Source organism: Oscarella lobularis, chromosome 6 (assembly GCF_947507565.1).
Source record: "Oscarella lobularis chromosome 6, ooOscLobu1.1, whole genome shotgun sequence".
In the NCBI taxonomy this organism is placed as follows: Eukaryota; Metazoa; Porifera; class Homoscleromorpha; order Homosclerophorida; family Oscarellidae; genus Oscarella; species Oscarella lobularis.
Window position 1 is genome coordinate 1,458,569 of NC_089180.1, and position 15,646 is coordinate 1,474,214.

The following is a 15,646-nucleotide window of genomic DNA, read 5'->3' on the forward strand; positions in this document are numbered from 1 at the left end:
CTTGGAGCTCGCTTTGTCGATTCGCAGTAGAGTCCCGCTCGTTGTCGGAATTCGCGTAACCAAATCGGCGGCCAACGAGGTCGAGCACGTGATAGGTCATAGCTTAGCTACAGTACTGTCAAAAAATTGTGTTCTTGTTTACAGTGCTATAGGAGAGTTGTCTGTCGAATGCTGTTAATTGAAACGTTGAAATCTTCGTAGCTTAATTTTTTATTGTTGTGGACTGAAGCGGTTGGAATTACGGGGACAGCACTTTTGACACTTTACTGGAAGGACGTGGATCAATTCTCAGGAAGAGAAATATCGAGGAACGTGGGACAATTTTTTTGGGGAGGGACATGGAGGGGGATTATCAGGAGGGGAATCATCTTCAGGTACCAAAGACCGAAAATATTAGTTATTGAATTTTTATTTTATTTTCTGTTTAGGTCGATGACAGTTTTACTGTTGATCAGCTCGTGAGAACTGTTTGCGAGCGAATTGGTGAATTCAAATTGAATTTTTCGCGTGTTTGTATCATTTTTTGTACTTAGGAATTTCGAATTTGGAGGAATTTTTCAAGTGACCACGCCCAAAAAGGTGATGTCCCGTCTGTGCGTCTGTTTTCGGTTTGCAGTTAATGGAGGTAATTCGTTAGGCGGCTCCCCCGCAAGTGAGAGATGAGAAGAAAATGGAAGCATTGAAGAAGAAACGTCACACCGAAGATGATGGTATGGATTATAAGTACATTATTTATTATTGTCTTATTGAGTCTATAGTCAATTGGTTGTCACATGACAAACGTTGAGATCTCAAGGAATCGCGGAGACTTAAGTACCTCCTTTTGAGGCATCTTTCAAATTAATTAATTCGTATTGATTTTCTGATTTCCTTTGCGTAGGAAAAAGTTCTTCTTTTCGGATCAGAATATGGACCGCAATGATCCCGTTCAATTGAATCAACTCTACGCTCAAGCAAGAGACGCAATCGTAGACAGAACTCATCCTTACACTTATGAAGGAGCAATCAACGTGGCAGCACTCCAATGTCAGATCGTCCTGAGAAACCATGACGTAGGAAAACACAAACCCGGATACATCACAGAAGAGTAATGCTAATTTTTTAATTTTTGTTGAATATTTATTTTCTTTCTTAGACTTGGTAGCTATTTGCCTAAGAAGTATGTGAAGGCTAAGGGAGTGGAGAGGCGTGTCTTCTCCAAACATGCCAAGTTTACGGGACTCTCTCGTAATATAAGGCCAATTTTCGCTACATTCAAGTCCGTTCACTCAAAACATACGGCGTCACATTCTTTCTCGTCAAAGTACGAAAAAAACAATAGTTAATATATTATTTATTTTCGTCTCTATATAGGAAAAGATGAAGGGAAAGAATAAACTGTGTTCCTCGTCTTTTGGGAATGACGCGCGAGAGTATCATGCGCGTCGACGAGAGAACGAAGGAAGTGATGAAGACTTGGCCCTTGACGACGGTTCATTGTTGGGGGCCGCGTCACCAAACAGCTTCACTCTCGATTTCGGAGATTATTCTTATTACTCCGTTCAAACGACGGAAGGAGAACAGATATCCCGTCTCATTGCAGGATACATTGATATCATTTTGAAAAAGGTAAGGGGTTAGATCAAAAATTTATTTATTGATTATGTATTGTTCTTTTAGAAACGTGCGAGGTAATTAAATATTATTCTATAATTATTTATTGATTTTTTTAGAGCGACGCAAGCGTGGGCAGAGAGGGTCAAGTGGCTCGTCCGGGGGTTCTCCGAGCGGCTGGAGAGAGCGGTGCTCTTTTCGTTCCCAATGAACCCTTGGAGGGCGATCCTCAGTCCATGAAATGGAAGCAGAATACATTGGATGTATCAAGGCAGAATGTGGGGTTACAACTCGCTGCCATGACAGCGGCGGCTGCGCAGATGGTCGGACTCACCGGAGGTAATAAATTTTATTGATAAGTTTTTTTGTTTAATTTTTATTGATTAGTTTTTTTCTATAGCTGATCCTCCTGATATTGATTATACGGCTGTTGGCGCTGCTGTTACGACGCTTTCTTCTAATCTGACAAAACTTTCCAAGGGCGTGAGAATGATTGCTGCTCTTCAGGGAAGTAGTCGTGATGGAGAGAAGCTTCTCTCGGCGGCGCGGGGTCTCGCTGGGGCCGTGAGAAATCTTCTCACGTCAGCTGAACCGTCAGAATCTCAGTTACGAAATAATTAATAATTAAATAGTAATAATAGACACGTGGTTTTAGAATCGCAAGACTTTGTTGGATGCCTCTGCTGGGCTGGGATTATCCGGAACTCGGCTTCTCCTTCTCATGGGTGACCGGATGTGACGCAAGAAGTTCAAGACGCTCTCCTTGCTAAATCCAATGTTTTTGCCGTGGCGACATCCAGGCTCGTACAGAATGCAAAGACGGTGGCTTGGAATAGCCCGGATAGCTCTCTCCAAGCCAACGTCATCACAGCGACGAAAGGAATGGCAACAGCAACGTCTCAATTAGTGGCATGCACCTGCATGCACCAAGGTAACTAACGCGCGTTAGGAAGGGTTGATTTTCTATTGATTTTCATGAGATTGTTGCTCCTACTTGGACGAATCCTCTGTGTCAAGAACAACTCATCAGTTCGGCAAAGCAAGTCGCCGGAGCCGTTGAAGGAACAGTCAGCTCGGCACAAGTAATATATACCAGGGTGTTGGCAAGGATAGGGGAGGGAATAGAACCAATAGTCCTTGCAAGCAATAGTGCAGAACTTGGGCTGGCTGAGTCTTTGCACTACTCCTTTCGCTCTTTTTTCCCTACACTATTCCTTTGGCTCCTTTTTTTTCCTACACTATTCCTTTGGCTCTTTTTTTTTTTCCCTACACTATTCCTTTGGCTCCTTTTTTTACACTATTCTTTTGGCTCCTTTTTTTCCCTAGACTATTCCTTTGGCTACATTTTTTTCCCTGCACTATTCCTTTAGCTCCTTTTTTCCTTCACTATTCAAAAAAATTAAACAATTCTTGTTTTTTCAGAATGCCTTCAGTGATGATGCTCTGAAAGAACTTGGAATGTTGGCGAGGAAAGTGACGGATGCACTTCAAGATCTTCTCCGCTACTACATTCGTGACATTGAGGGCAGACTCAAAGGCGGAAAATACGAGGATCAAATTGAGATGATTCTCGCTGCAACAGAACGACTCATCAACAGTCTCGGAAACGCACAGGAAACAGTCAAATCTGCAAAAACAGTTGCCATGGTAAAACCAATAGGTAACCAATCATTTATAGTATTGATTTTTTGTGGTCTCTTTGTAGGCAACTTCTCAAATGGTTTCCGGTATCAAAGACGAAGCGTCGTAGGGCTTCTCAGATGAAGATGCGAAGAAGCGTCTGTTGGCCCCGGCCAGGGGTCTGGCAGATGCCACAGCGCATATTGTCGAGTCAGGTGGACGCAGCCGAAGTCTCGGCGCGTGATTCGTCGAGCGGAGAAGCGCAAGCGGCACTCTAAACGGCGACGGAAGATCTCCGCATGGCCGTCAACGAGGCAGCCAATAACGCATTGAAGAAGAAACTAATTAAGAAATTAGAGGTTGCGGCGAGGCTGCGGCGACGCAATGCATTGCCGCCGCGCAAGGCGCCGGACCGGAAATTGCAAGACTGTGGCTGATCTCATTGTTCAGTCTGTACGCGCGAGTATGGCCAATCCAGAGAGCCCAAGTTCTCAGCTGGGTCTTATCAATGCTAGTACAGCCGTGTGGCAAGATGATTTCCGCTTCGAAAGCTGCTGTTGCGAATGTCGGAGATCAAGCTACTGCAAATTGGCTAATTTTGCTAAGCAGACGGCCACGTGTTTGGCTGACTTGAGAACGGCTGCTGCCAAAGTAAGGGCGATATTATTGATTATTGATTATTTATTTGTTCTTTAGGTGGCTGAAGCATGCGGTTCTTTGGAAGTTGAAAGTGCTATTGATGTTGTGAGACAGTTGGAGGCCGATCTCGTTTCCGTGCAGAAGACGGCCGCTTCCGGGAAATTGTTTCCTTTGCCAGTAGAAACGGTGAGACAATAAATGATATCTAGGGCCATATATAGAGAGAGTTACTTGTCTATTTTTTAGGCGGAGTCATGTGCCCTGGAATTGGGTGCTACATCGAAAACAGTTGGTGCCTCAATGGCACTGACAGCTGCAGCTCAGGTTAGTACTGGTACACGTCATAACTTCCACTTTAATAATCTTCGTATTAGGGAAGAGTTTAGGGAAGTGAGAACTACTGTATACTGGAATCGCGGCACGTGACACGGCCAATGCTCTCGAAGTTCTTAGCGGTTCTTTTCGTGCCGCGACAACCGATGATCGCAGTGCCCAAGAGGAGATCGTTGCCACGGCAATTCAAGTCATGCGTCATTCGCGTCATCTCATTGACGAAGCAAAGAAAGCGATTGCTTCGCCCACGGAACCCGGAAAATCAATCTCGTTTCGCTCAAGCGGCCAAAGCCGTTTCCCAGGCATTGAATCAAGTCATCAATTGTCTTCCCGGACAACGAGACGTCGATGCGGCGATCAAAGAAATCGCCGCCGCTAGCGTTGCCCTGACGACGGGGCAATATCCGCCGGCGGGCGATATGTCGTTTCAAGACGTTCAAACGTCGTTGAGCGTCAGCGCGGCGGCGTTGAACGTCAGCGCGAGCGAATTGGTGGCGCGGGACGCACATGCAATTGGCGCAAGCGTCGCTGAAATTCGCCGGAAAATACAAGGCCATGCTCAACTCGGGGCTCATGCTAGCGGGACTATCGAAGGTAAGGAGGAGAGAGACTGATAGAGTGAGGGGAAAAGATGGGGGTTTCTAGGAAAAGGCTGCGCGGAATGAAATCGTTGGCTACTTGAGATCCGTCTCTATGTCGTCGAGTAAATTGCTACTTGGCGCCAAAGCGCTCTCAGCTGATCCCAACGCGTGAAAAACAATTTGGCTGCGGCGGCGGCGAGGTAAAGGGGCCAAACGAAAGGGGCTGGGGTCTTTGTAAATTTGTTTGTCAGAGGTGTAACAGATGCTATCAATGCGCTCGTGACGGTGTGCACGGCCGCGGCGCCGGGACAACGCGAATGCGACAATGCGCTTAGAAAGATGCAGGCAACGGGCGCAATGTTGCAACCGGTCAACGATAGCACGTACTTTGCGTGCGTCGACTCGGTCATGGAAAATTCGAAGGTCAGTGCAGATTCTATCCCGATTCACACTAGCAACTTCCAAATATGGTCGGGGGTGACTGATGTCACAAAGGCAAAGCAGCCAATCATAGGATACGTTGCATTGCTAATTTGCTAGTGTGAATGAGCCCTTCTAAATGGAGCCAGGAGACGTGGTTTTTAGATCTTGGGCGAAGCGATGGGCGATGTTACGAAACCCGCGAAAGCGGAGCGCCACGAGGACTTCAGCACGGCCGTAGGCAAAGCGGCGACGGCGGTGTGCGCGCTGACTGAAAGCGCCGCCCAATAGAGGGGTTGCATGTGACGTCATGATCCACGTGACGTTGACCGTGGTGGGCAAACTGGTGGGCGCGCCTGCGGGCAGCTGGGTGTATCGATGAAAATCCACCCTATCCGTCGGGGACCGGGTACTCATCACTTAGAAACGGTCTTTATAGGGCTTTTAGTACTGCCAATTTCGCTCAACATCCGCAAGTATCGGAGCGGCGAGCTAATTTGGGGGGCGTGACTCGTTGACGATGAGGCTCTAATTTATGCTGACTCGGTGCTTACTTTGTTGACTTTAGAGGGAGAAGGGTGTGCCTATCGCGTGTAGCTATTCCATTCTGTCACTGAATTTCGCATTAAACGTATATGCTGCGTTTTCTGGGCACACTTAGCGCGCGTGTAATGGAACGACTTTCGAAACGTGTCTCCGGTCTTTCTCGCGAGTCACAGGCGAGATATAGGGCGAAAGTCACTGCTGCTGGCTTGCTCGTTGATCCGTACGAGATTGATGAATGGACGGCGTCTCCTGATGAGATTCCTGACGTGAAATCGAGCGATATGATAATCTACATGATATCAACACCGAGTCCTTACACAAGACAGGAAATAAAGGTTCGGGTAATGCATTGACTTACGGCCATGACTGCAGTACTTCATTAGGCCTGGAAAGGAATGCTTAGTGGAGACAGTTTCGTATCTGCTGGCTGGGTGCACAATCTGCAATTGCACAAGTTTCTTGATTCTTCTGGAGAAAAGAAATTCGTTATCATGGGAAAGGTGAGTTGCAGGTACACTCTATCATACAAATCTGTTAACATGCATCAAGGTGAGGCATTCACAAAGATCAGATGCAGATCACCTTCTTCCGTGGGCAATTTTTGCGCGTGACGGAGAAGTTCTTTCTACGCATTGCACCTGCATGGCAGGGTATTTCTTGCATATTGATGACGTGCTTACTTATTGATGACGTGCTTACTTCACTGACAATAGACTGGGAGAAGCATGCTCTCATATAGCGGCAATCCTCTCCTGCGCTGTCAATGCTGCTGATGCGCGACGAAATTGCGGCGACGACTCCTGCACGTCCCAGTCATGCGTTTGGTTGCCGCCACGCCGCAACGTGAGTTCGATTGTTGTACGTGACTGTCCTTACACTTGAATTTTAGGTCAAGCCTGCATTTGTTCGCGACATCTGCTTCAGCAACCCAAAGCGGAAGAAGAGTGGCGAACCTGCCAGTACACAGGTTGCTGGGAAGGAAATTCTTCCTCTGAGAGCTACTGCACGCCTATCTAGGTTGAGGGGAAAGTTATTAGTCCTCCCAGTGAAGACCAGCTGAAAGCGTTTTACGACGGGATAAGCGGGGCCAAGCAAAAGCCAGCTATTCTGCTGGTCACTCCTGGGTACGCCAAGGACTTCGTCCCTAAGGCCAGCAATCCGTCATTTCCCAAGCCCATTACGGATCTGTACGATCCTGAAGCATTGGAACTTTCTTACTGCAGCCTGCTAACAAAATGTGAACAAATGAAAAGCAGTATTACAGTAAGGGCAACGCGAACACTACCTAAGCTATCAGCTGTAACAATTTTTTTGAGGTTTCCGCCGACCAGGCGTTAAAGATCGAGGCGGAGACACGAAATCAGGCGTCCAGCAAACTGTGGTCTGCTCACAGAGCTGGAAGAATAACGGCGTCAAATTTCAAGGATGCGGCACACACCAAGCGCGATATGCCGTCTGTTAGTCTAATAAAGAGACTGTGCTATCCACGCGCTTTCTCAACAGAGGCTACTAGGTAAAGGTCAGTAACACATAAAAGGGAATTTCTGATTACTTTTGCAAAGGTGGGGTCAAGAGAATGAAGAAACGGCACGACAAGCCTACTTTGCTGCGGCTACACACAAGCACGAAGGTCTCACCATTCATCTTGCTGGCCTCTTCCTTGATCCGGAATGCTCATTCATTGGTGCATCTCCGGATGCATTGGTTTGTTGCGAGTGCTGCGGTCAAGGCACGGTCGAATTGAAGTGCCCGTTCACTGTGCGAGACAGCCCCCTGCGCAGCACTGCCAATCTTTGCCTGACGGAAACTGACGGGAAGTGGATGCTTCAGAGAGATCACGCCTACTATTACCAGGTGGGCATTGGGCAGAGGGGACTTCCGACGGGAGATCACGCGTACTATTACCAGGTACAAATGCAAATTCATGTCTGTCGCGTGTCATACTGCGACTTTGTGGTGTGGACCCCACAAGAAATGGCCGTCGAGCGTATTCATCCGGATCCTGAATTCATGCGAGAGAAATTGGAGAACGTCAGTCACTTTTTACCTACGGGCTTTTGCCGGAGATTGTCGGGAAATGGTACACGCGGAGGCCAGTGGTGAGCACCGACAATATCGTACCTGTTCCGGTCGTCAGTCGTGACGACGTGCAAGTAATCGACGCTACTGATACGAGTGATTCTGCTTCCTGGTGCTACTGCGGCGAGCCAAGCAAGGGCCTGATGATCTTCTGCGAAAGCAAAAAATGCAGAATTAAATGGTTTCACTGCGACTGCCTAAGAATGCAGTCGGTGCCAAAGGGCAAATGGTACTGTCCCTCTTGCAGAAAAGTAGACAATGCTAAATGAGTAGTTCAATTAATGGTAGTAGTGGGGGTGAATATGACGTCTATTCTCCACTGACAACGGACGGACACAGGTTAACACAAGCACAACATACCCTAATCAATTTATCTAGAGTTGAGTTACCGCTACTGCTGTTGGAGATGAAGGAGATTGGCATGACGCTCTGTAGGATCGTGTACTTCTGTTTCAGGACGCCTATGAGTCGCTCAACATGGATCCTTACCAGCGATAACTCTCGACTCCAGTCGACATCAATCTTCTCGAGCTGTTTCCTGCCTCTGGTAAATGTTGGCATCTTAATTTCGCTCATGGTAAGTCGAGCGTAGGCATGACAGGTAAATCCACGATCTGCTAGAATTACGTCGCCTGTGACATAAGACAGTCATAACCATAACACAGTCACGCAGAGGTATTGACCTACCCGGTAGCAGTAGATGCGTTAGGCCCGAACTTTCCAGTATGTCTTTGTCAGACATACGACCACCAGCTGCATGGGAAAGAAACGAAATGGTTCCTTGAGGTGATATGCCAATCAGAAATTTGATTGTCGAATGATGTTTGTAATTGCTCCAGACTTGGGCTCTCGCAAGCAGGTCGGACGGTCGTTCTATGAATATCTCGGTGCAATCGACTATTACACAGCAGGACTTGAAGAATTTGCGGAAGGACGTGGGCATTGTCAGACGAAGCGTCTCTCTGTCGGGCCAGCAAATCAGGTGAGCACATTTGATGTGCATCACATCCAGAACTTGGTGAAAATGCCGAGATACCGTACTTTTATGTACGCCATACCGATCGCCTATGTCTTCGTCCGTTAGATTCAGACGGATCTTTAAGAAGAACATGACGAAAATGTCCTTCTTTGTTAGTTTGTTCCCTTCAGGAAGGGCATCTTCAACCAGCTGGAACAACGAGTAAAAAACAGGCCATTCATGAATACCTACGAGTGAGTACACACTGAGTGAGTAATGTAACAGTAATGAAATTTGAATACCTGTGTAGAACTTCAATTTAGAATTGTTATTCTTCAAGAAGTCGAACGAGATAGAAATTTGACCAATTGCCTCCCTCAAACCGTCTCGTTCGTCGGTCATTCGCTGCAACTCGCTTTCCAGCCCCTTGATGGCAGTGAAAGACATGTCTGTTTGACAAGAAGAGGCCATGCAAGTATCATCATTCGCTTCGTCGATAAGGCTTTCGTCCACAGTCATATCGATTGTGCAAGCAACGGATTCCTCACTCTCAGCAGCAGACAATAGCCCCCTCCTTCTTTCGTGACGTTCGTATCTGCCAATTGACGTCTTCGTCGACACAGCTGAAAATGAGTACCCCATCCGCACGCTGGGAACCCAATCAGGGTTTGTTGCATCCTGTAGCGGTGAAGGTGAGCCTGTAGCAAGACGCGGCGATTAATTAAATTTTAGGTAAAAAACCATTCTCGTACCGCTAATGAAGTGAGCCGAGCAAACTCTTGAATCGGCAGAGGGAGCCCAGTCTTTCCTCCTGATTGCCGCTATCCATTTTTCGCGTCGTCGAACGCGTAAATCGTCTGTTGTCTGGCAGGAACGACGCACAGAATTCGTGGAAGAAGGGATACGGAAAAAGCGAATTCCACTGCCGCTTTCCGATCGATTCGCGCATCCGATTACGCAGCACGTTTGAACCATATCTACGTACAACGACGGTAAATCGGTGAAAAAACCCTAAATAACCCAATGCGGAACAGCTGTCCCACCTTGTAGGCTTGCCCACCACGGTCGATGATCACGTGCGCTGTGACGTCACCGTGCAACCCCTCTATCAGCGTATCTCGTCGCAATCTCGGATCCGTCGAGCACAGCAGCGGTTCCGAGTCTCGTCGATTCGTCGCAATTCGCGCGCGCTCAACAGGCGATTCGTCAAGCGTGCGAACAACTTCTCGATCCATCGAGCGTCCAATCGCAGGTTCTCAGTTCGGCGACGGTCATCGCGAAGCATATCGGCTTTATGCAACGCTTGCAAAGTCGCTTTTCCAGTAAGACAAAGAATCCCGTGGCCAAACGAAAGTTTGCGTAAAGAATATCAAGGTACGGCCGCCGATCAAAGTATTAGGAGAAGGCGTCTTCTACTGGGTCTTTTTCCACAGCCGGGGTTTTCTTTTTTCTAGGCGTTGGCTGCGAATTTGAATGATCAGAATCGTGCCGATTGCTCTCTTTCGACGAAGCCGCTTCTCGAAGCGATTGATGATTTAGTTGAGTTTGCTTCGGCGCCGGAATTCGCTTCCGTTCCAGCGCAAATAAGTCCGCAGGTAATATACTCTAAGCTGAGGAAACGGAGAAATGGGGAAAGGAAACGCCTAATAATTAAGAATTAATTAATTAAATAATTAATTAAAAATGTACTGTACTGTGGAACCTCTCTTAGCGGACACCTTCTTATAAGGGACACCAACCGTGGCGCGGATAGATTTCTATGGCGGACAAATGTCATGGTTATTGAGAGGTTTTGCTCTACTTTTTTTAAACAGACACACTGATTAATCAGACTGTGAGTGACTTTTGGAACGTCATCGTTCTTGGAAAACCCGTAATACTGCAATGGCTAAACTTGATTGAATAACGCTGTTGGATATCGACATCTTTGTAATGATTCTAAGAGTCCGGATAAGTGAAAGAAACGTCAGATAACTGAAACACGTGAAATGCAAGGAGATAAAATTATTGAACTAACGAAAAGTCACCTGACTTATCTATTAGATATAAAACATTTGGGTTGTTTGTGTCTCTAAACATAAGCTGTGCGTGGGGGGCGTTTCCTCTCCCTTTCTCTCCTCTCTATCTCTCTCCTAAGGGCGGAGAGAGGCATTGATTATTCCAGTGATTATGTCTTGTCATAAAACTGCTGTACGCGTAATGATATATCACGTGATATATAAACCACGATGAGGAATAATATAGTCCAAACCTAGGGCCTCAAAATTCTATTGTCTAATTTTTTCTTCTATGTGAAGGCTCGTTCTGCGCAAGCGCCTATTGTGACGGCTGGCATGAACATGTTGACGGCCAGTTCAAGTCTAATCAGCTCAGCCAAAAGCTTGGCTGTCAATCCAAGAGACGCAGCCACGTGGCAACTTCTGGCCAGTCACAGCAAAGCCGTTTCAGACGCAACAAGAAACTCGTATCAGCCGTACAGTAAGAAGGAAAAAAGACAAAATTAATTGATTAATTAATATCTCTCTCTAGGGATAAGTCCCCTAGAATGTGACGAAGCTATTGAAACATTGAATTTTGCTATCAGTGAAGTAGATCAAGCGTCATTGGCTGCAATCTGTTCAAAATTGACGCCAAGCAGCGAATCGACTCTCCAAGGATTTCACACCCAAATGACGAGTCATATAAGCGAAGTCAGCGATCTCATTGAGCCCGTTTCCGTGGCAGCGAAAGGGAACCCAGAAAAATTCGGTCACATGGTACCAGATAAATAATCAATAATTATAATTATTAATGTTCTTTGATTTTTTCTAGGTTTCGAATTGTGTGAATTATTTTCTTCCGCTTTCTCGTTCTGCCGTCGGAGCGGCGTCAAAAACGTCGAATGCGGATCGACAGATGTCGCTTCGTGAGCAGACGAAGACGCTCGCCGAATCGGCGCTCCAATTGATGTACGCGGCGAAAGAATGCGGCGGGAATCCGGCGGCGACCGAAGCGTTTGCGGAAATCAATGACGCAGCCGGAAACATGACGGAAGCGGTGAAAGATTTGAAGAGTACGTTGGAAATGGCGGCAAGCGAAGCGGGACTCACGGCGGGAATGATGAACGCAATTGCAAAGGCAGCTGGAACCGTAAGACAATATATTTTCAATGATTATTTATTATTTATTTTTTATGAAGCTTGATGACGTAATTGGTGGTGAAGTGAGCAAATCGTTTGCCGAGTATCAGGAGAGTGTGAGCAATTCCGCGAAAGCGATTATGGTCAAAGCTCAAGACATGGTAAGTGCAACAGATGTGACGTCATTGTGATGATGACATCATCATATCTTTAGGTTGGCAAAGCGAGAACGAATCTGTCGGAATAGGGCGTGGTCTTGAAAGATACGACGGCAATTTATTGCACAATGACGAGCGATTGTAGAGGAGCTCTTGCTACAGTCGAAAATGATGACGTAAGAATTAATTAATTAATTAAATAAATAATAATTTTTTTAGATTGCTGCTCGATTGAAGCTGGCTTGTCAACGATTGGGCGGGGCACTGGGCGAATTGTTGCAATGTGCCGGAAGTGTCCAAAGCAATCCCACCGATTTTCAGGGAAAGAAAGAGCTCTCGGACACAGCGAGACACGTCACGAATCACGTGAGTCCATCCCAATAAATGAATATTTAAAATTTGAATTTTGTTTTGTTGACAGGTTGCGTCTTTGATGGCGGCGCTCCAGGCGGATGCCAAGGAAACGCAGGCGTGCATCAACGCGGCGGATAGCGTCAAGGGAATCATCTCCGATTTGGATAGAGTAATCATGTTTGCGTCGACGGGATTATTGAATAAGGAAGAGAAGGGAGACACGTTTGGAGATCATCGCGAGAATATTCTTCGTACGGCCAAGTCTCTCGTTGAAGACACGAAGAAATGGTGAGCGGTGCTGCGGCGTCGCAAGAGCAGCTTGCTTCTGCTGCCGAAGCGTCGGCTGGAACGATTAGACTGTTGACTGATCACGTGAAACTCGGCGCCGCCGCGCTCACGTCAGACGATCAAGAAGCTCAGGTCAGATATATACATACCCTTGTTTAGTTCTCTGAGTTCTTAGTTGCACACAGTTCTTCTGCGTTTTCATCCCCTATAGAGAGATTGAGACTTCATCGACTCTCTATATAAAGATCGAAGTCTTTATCGTTATATAGAGAGTCGATGAAGGCCTCGATTAGGCGTTTGAGCGTCCAACGTTCGATCGTCCAACCGTTTAACGTCTCAGCGTTTTAAACTTGCATTTTTAGCTAGGTCGTTCTATGTATAGTCTCTGAGTTGAGGCTAGGTTAGTTTGAAGTCTCTGAGTTTCAGGTTCCCTGCTGGGTCTTTTTGTAGTCTCTTTTGTTTGAGCTAGGCCCTTCTTCAGCCTTTGAGATTTCGCTAGTAATCTCTGAGGCTTTCTCGTCTGTAGTCTCTTAGTTTTAGCCGCCGTTTAGGACCTTTCCTTTGTTTAGGTTCTTTTGTTGAATGCTGTGCGTGATGTTGCGTCATCACTTGGGTTTCTGATCACGGCGACGAAGAACGCTTTTGGATTCAAGATCCGGCTATGGAACATCTTAGATCATGCGCCAAGGTACTACATTTTTAAAAGTTAGTTTGTTTTAATTTCATTTTATTATCTTACAATTAGACGATGGTTTCGAATGTTTCGTCGCTTCTCAAAACTGTCAAGACGGCCGAAGACGAAGCGGCTCGAGGCGTTCGCGCTCTCGAGTCGGCGATCGACGCAATCTCCGCTCAACTTGAAAAACTCACATCGGAAAATGAACCGACTCGCGACGCTGCACCAGAAGACGTCATACGTGTCAGTAAGGGTGTCACTATAGCGACGGCGAAAGCGGTCTCCGCTGGAAATTCCGGTCGTCAAGACGACGTCACTGCGGCGGCGAATCTGGGTCGAAAGGCAATTATTGATATGCTACTGACAACAAAGGTGAGAAAGCGAGAGATAGGCAGATAGTTCAGGGTTCTGTCCACGTGGGTCAGTGAGCCCCTTGACGCATACTGACTCGTCTGTCGCCGACTCATGCGCACTATTTTTCCACCCATACACTAAAAATTGCGAAAAGTTTGAGGCTAAAGAAACAAGCCAATAAAGTTTTGAGGCCAGAGAACAAGTCAATAAAGTTTTGAGGCCAGAGAACAAGTCAATAAAGTTTTGAGGCCAGAGAACAAGCGAAAATGATTTGAGGCCAGAGAACAAGCCAATAAAGTTTTGATGCGCAAAAACTATCGCAATAGTTTTGATGTGCGAAAACGAAGGCCATAGTTTTGAGGCGAGAGAACCAGCGAAACACTGTTACGTGCGAGAACAGAAGCCTTTTTAGATATGGGATAGAATTTCATAAGTCTTATATCGTGTCTTTTAGGCGGCTGCAGCCAAAGCTGAAGCAGTTGAAAGTGAAAATCGATCGATTACAGCCGCGAAAGAATGCACAACTGCATTCCGTTCTCTTCTCGAACTCGTTCACTCGGTAATAAAAGTATTTAAAATTAAAATTGGATGAGTTATCTTTCGTTTCAGATTCTCCTGAAGCCTTCTCACGATAAGAAACAGTAGCTGACAGTAGCATCGTGCGTGAATCAGCGAAAGTTCTCAAAGGAAACGATTGGATGGATCCGACCGATCCCAACATCATCGCCGAGAATTGCTCAACGCTGCGGCGTCGATCGAAGCAGCGGCGAAGAATCTAGCGCTCCTAAAACCGCGCGAGAAGAAACACGAAGCCGATGAGACGTTTCGATGAGCAGATCCTGGACGCGGCGCGCGCCATCGCATCAGCGACAGGCGCGCTCATCAAATCGGCGACGGCGGCACAACGAGAATTAGTCGCTCAAGGAAGAGTAAGAAAAGAAACTAGCACTTTTATATTAATTTAATTGAGTTTTAGCTTCGTCCTGGCGTTCCTTGTTCGGATGACAGCCAATGGGCCGAAGGTCTTGTCTCAGCGGTACGTACATTTAGTATTCATCTTTCCCCTCATTAGAATTCGAGGGCTATTTTTTTCTTTAGGCTCGTCTTGTTGCATCTGCTACGCAGTCTCTATGCGAAGCGGCCAATTCCGCTGTGCAAGGAGTAAGCAATACGGAGAAGCTGATTGCTTCGGCGAAGGCTGTTGCCTCGTCGACGGCTCAGCTTCTCGTCGCATGGAGTCAAAGCTGATGCCGACAGCGAAAATTCAATACGCTTACACGTGAGGGATATTTTCCCTAAGGGGGGCTGGATTATCGTTATTGTGTATAGGCGGCCTGTTTGCGGTTAACTAAAAAAGCGTCGGAGAACTTTGTGAAAGCGGCGGCGCGATCGGACGAACAAGAGGAGGATGAGGAAGGATTTGCTATTAGTAAGGGAAAGATTGGCGGTATGCGGCTCAGGAGCAAATCTTGCGCAAGCGGCGTGAATTGGAAGAGGCGATGAAGCAATTGAAGAGAATCCGTCGCAATAAATACCAACAGGAAGAAGGGGAGTAAGCTATTAAGTGATCAGTACTCAGGCTTTTTTGTTGTTTTCTTTGTTTACGCTCTGTTGGCTGTTGCTGCTGAATGGGATTTTGCTTAGGTTAGGACGGGGGAGGGGGGTGATGACACTCAGTTTTTTTCTTATTCTTCTTGTGTTTTTGTCTGTTGTTCGAAACTAGATGGAATGAACGCAATTGTGCTTTCATTTTTGTAAGCTAACCAGCTTTAAATTTTTCTAAATATCCTGGTAGAAGGTAAGTTCTTCTAGCCAGAAAAAATGGTAGAGTAGTTCCTAAATACAAACTGTATATGCAATCTGCCGTCCTCTGTTACAAGGCGCAATGTCCCCGGATTTAATAGGGTAAACGGCTATAAATGCCCGGA

The 15,646-nt window shown here is 46.6% G+C and overlaps 3 protein-coding genes and 2 pseudogenes across 3 annotated transcripts; 4 read left to right on the top strand and 1 right to left on the bottom strand.

Moving 5' to 3' along the window:
- Positions 1-338: 338 nt before the first annotated feature.
- On the top strand, positions 339-1,729 carry LOC136188447 (talin-like; annotated as a pseudogene).
- A 409-nt stretch (positions 1,730-2,138) lies between these two features.
- Positions 2,139-5,744, top strand: LOC136188061 (talin-like). Its single transcript, XM_065975787.1, has 11 exons — positions 2,139-2,198; positions 2,249-2,524; positions 2,574-2,675; positions 3,016-3,240; positions 3,299-3,864; positions 3,910-4,038; positions 4,099-4,176; positions 4,227-4,779; positions 4,831-4,966; positions 5,018-5,189; positions 5,352-5,744. The coding sequence occupies exons 5-8, from the start codon at positions 3,598-3,600 to the stop codon at positions 4,236-4,238; spliced, it is 486 nt and encodes a 161-aa protein (XP_065831859.1). The 5' UTR covers positions 2,139-2,198; positions 2,249-2,524; positions 2,574-2,675; positions 3,016-3,240; positions 3,299-3,597; the 3' UTR covers positions 4,239-4,779; positions 4,831-4,966; positions 5,018-5,189; positions 5,352-5,744.
- Positions 5,745-8,089: 2,345 nt separating this feature from the next.
- LOC136188059 (uncharacterized) lies at positions 8,090-9,874 on the bottom strand. Its single transcript, XM_065975786.1, has 5 exons — positions 9,813-9,874; positions 9,522-9,746; positions 9,072-9,467; positions 8,499-9,017; positions 8,090-8,443 (listed from the first exon to the last, which is right to left on the bottom strand). Exons 2-5 carry the CDS (start codon positions 9,742-9,744, stop codon positions 8,121-8,123), a joined length of 1,461 nt encoding a protein of 486 aa, XP_065831858.1. The 5' UTR covers positions 9,745-9,746; positions 9,813-9,874; the 3' UTR covers positions 8,090-8,120.
- LOC136188448 (talin-like) lies at positions 9,793-14,363 on the top strand. The gene is made up of 13 exons (XM_065976181.1): positions 9,793-9,805; positions 9,882-10,021; positions 10,224-10,364; positions 11,067-11,247; positions 11,299-11,525; positions 11,581-11,898; positions 11,948-12,049; positions 12,266-12,412; positions 12,468-12,622; positions 12,676-12,820; positions 13,434-13,736; positions 14,173-14,277; positions 14,328-14,363. The coding sequence occupies exons 1-13, from the start codon at positions 9,793-9,795 to the stop codon at positions 14,361-14,363; spliced, it is 2,013 nt and encodes a 670-aa protein (XP_065832253.1).
- Positions 12,268-15,481, top strand: LOC136188060 (talin-like; annotated as a pseudogene).
- Positions 15,482-15,646: the final 165 nt, after the last annotated feature.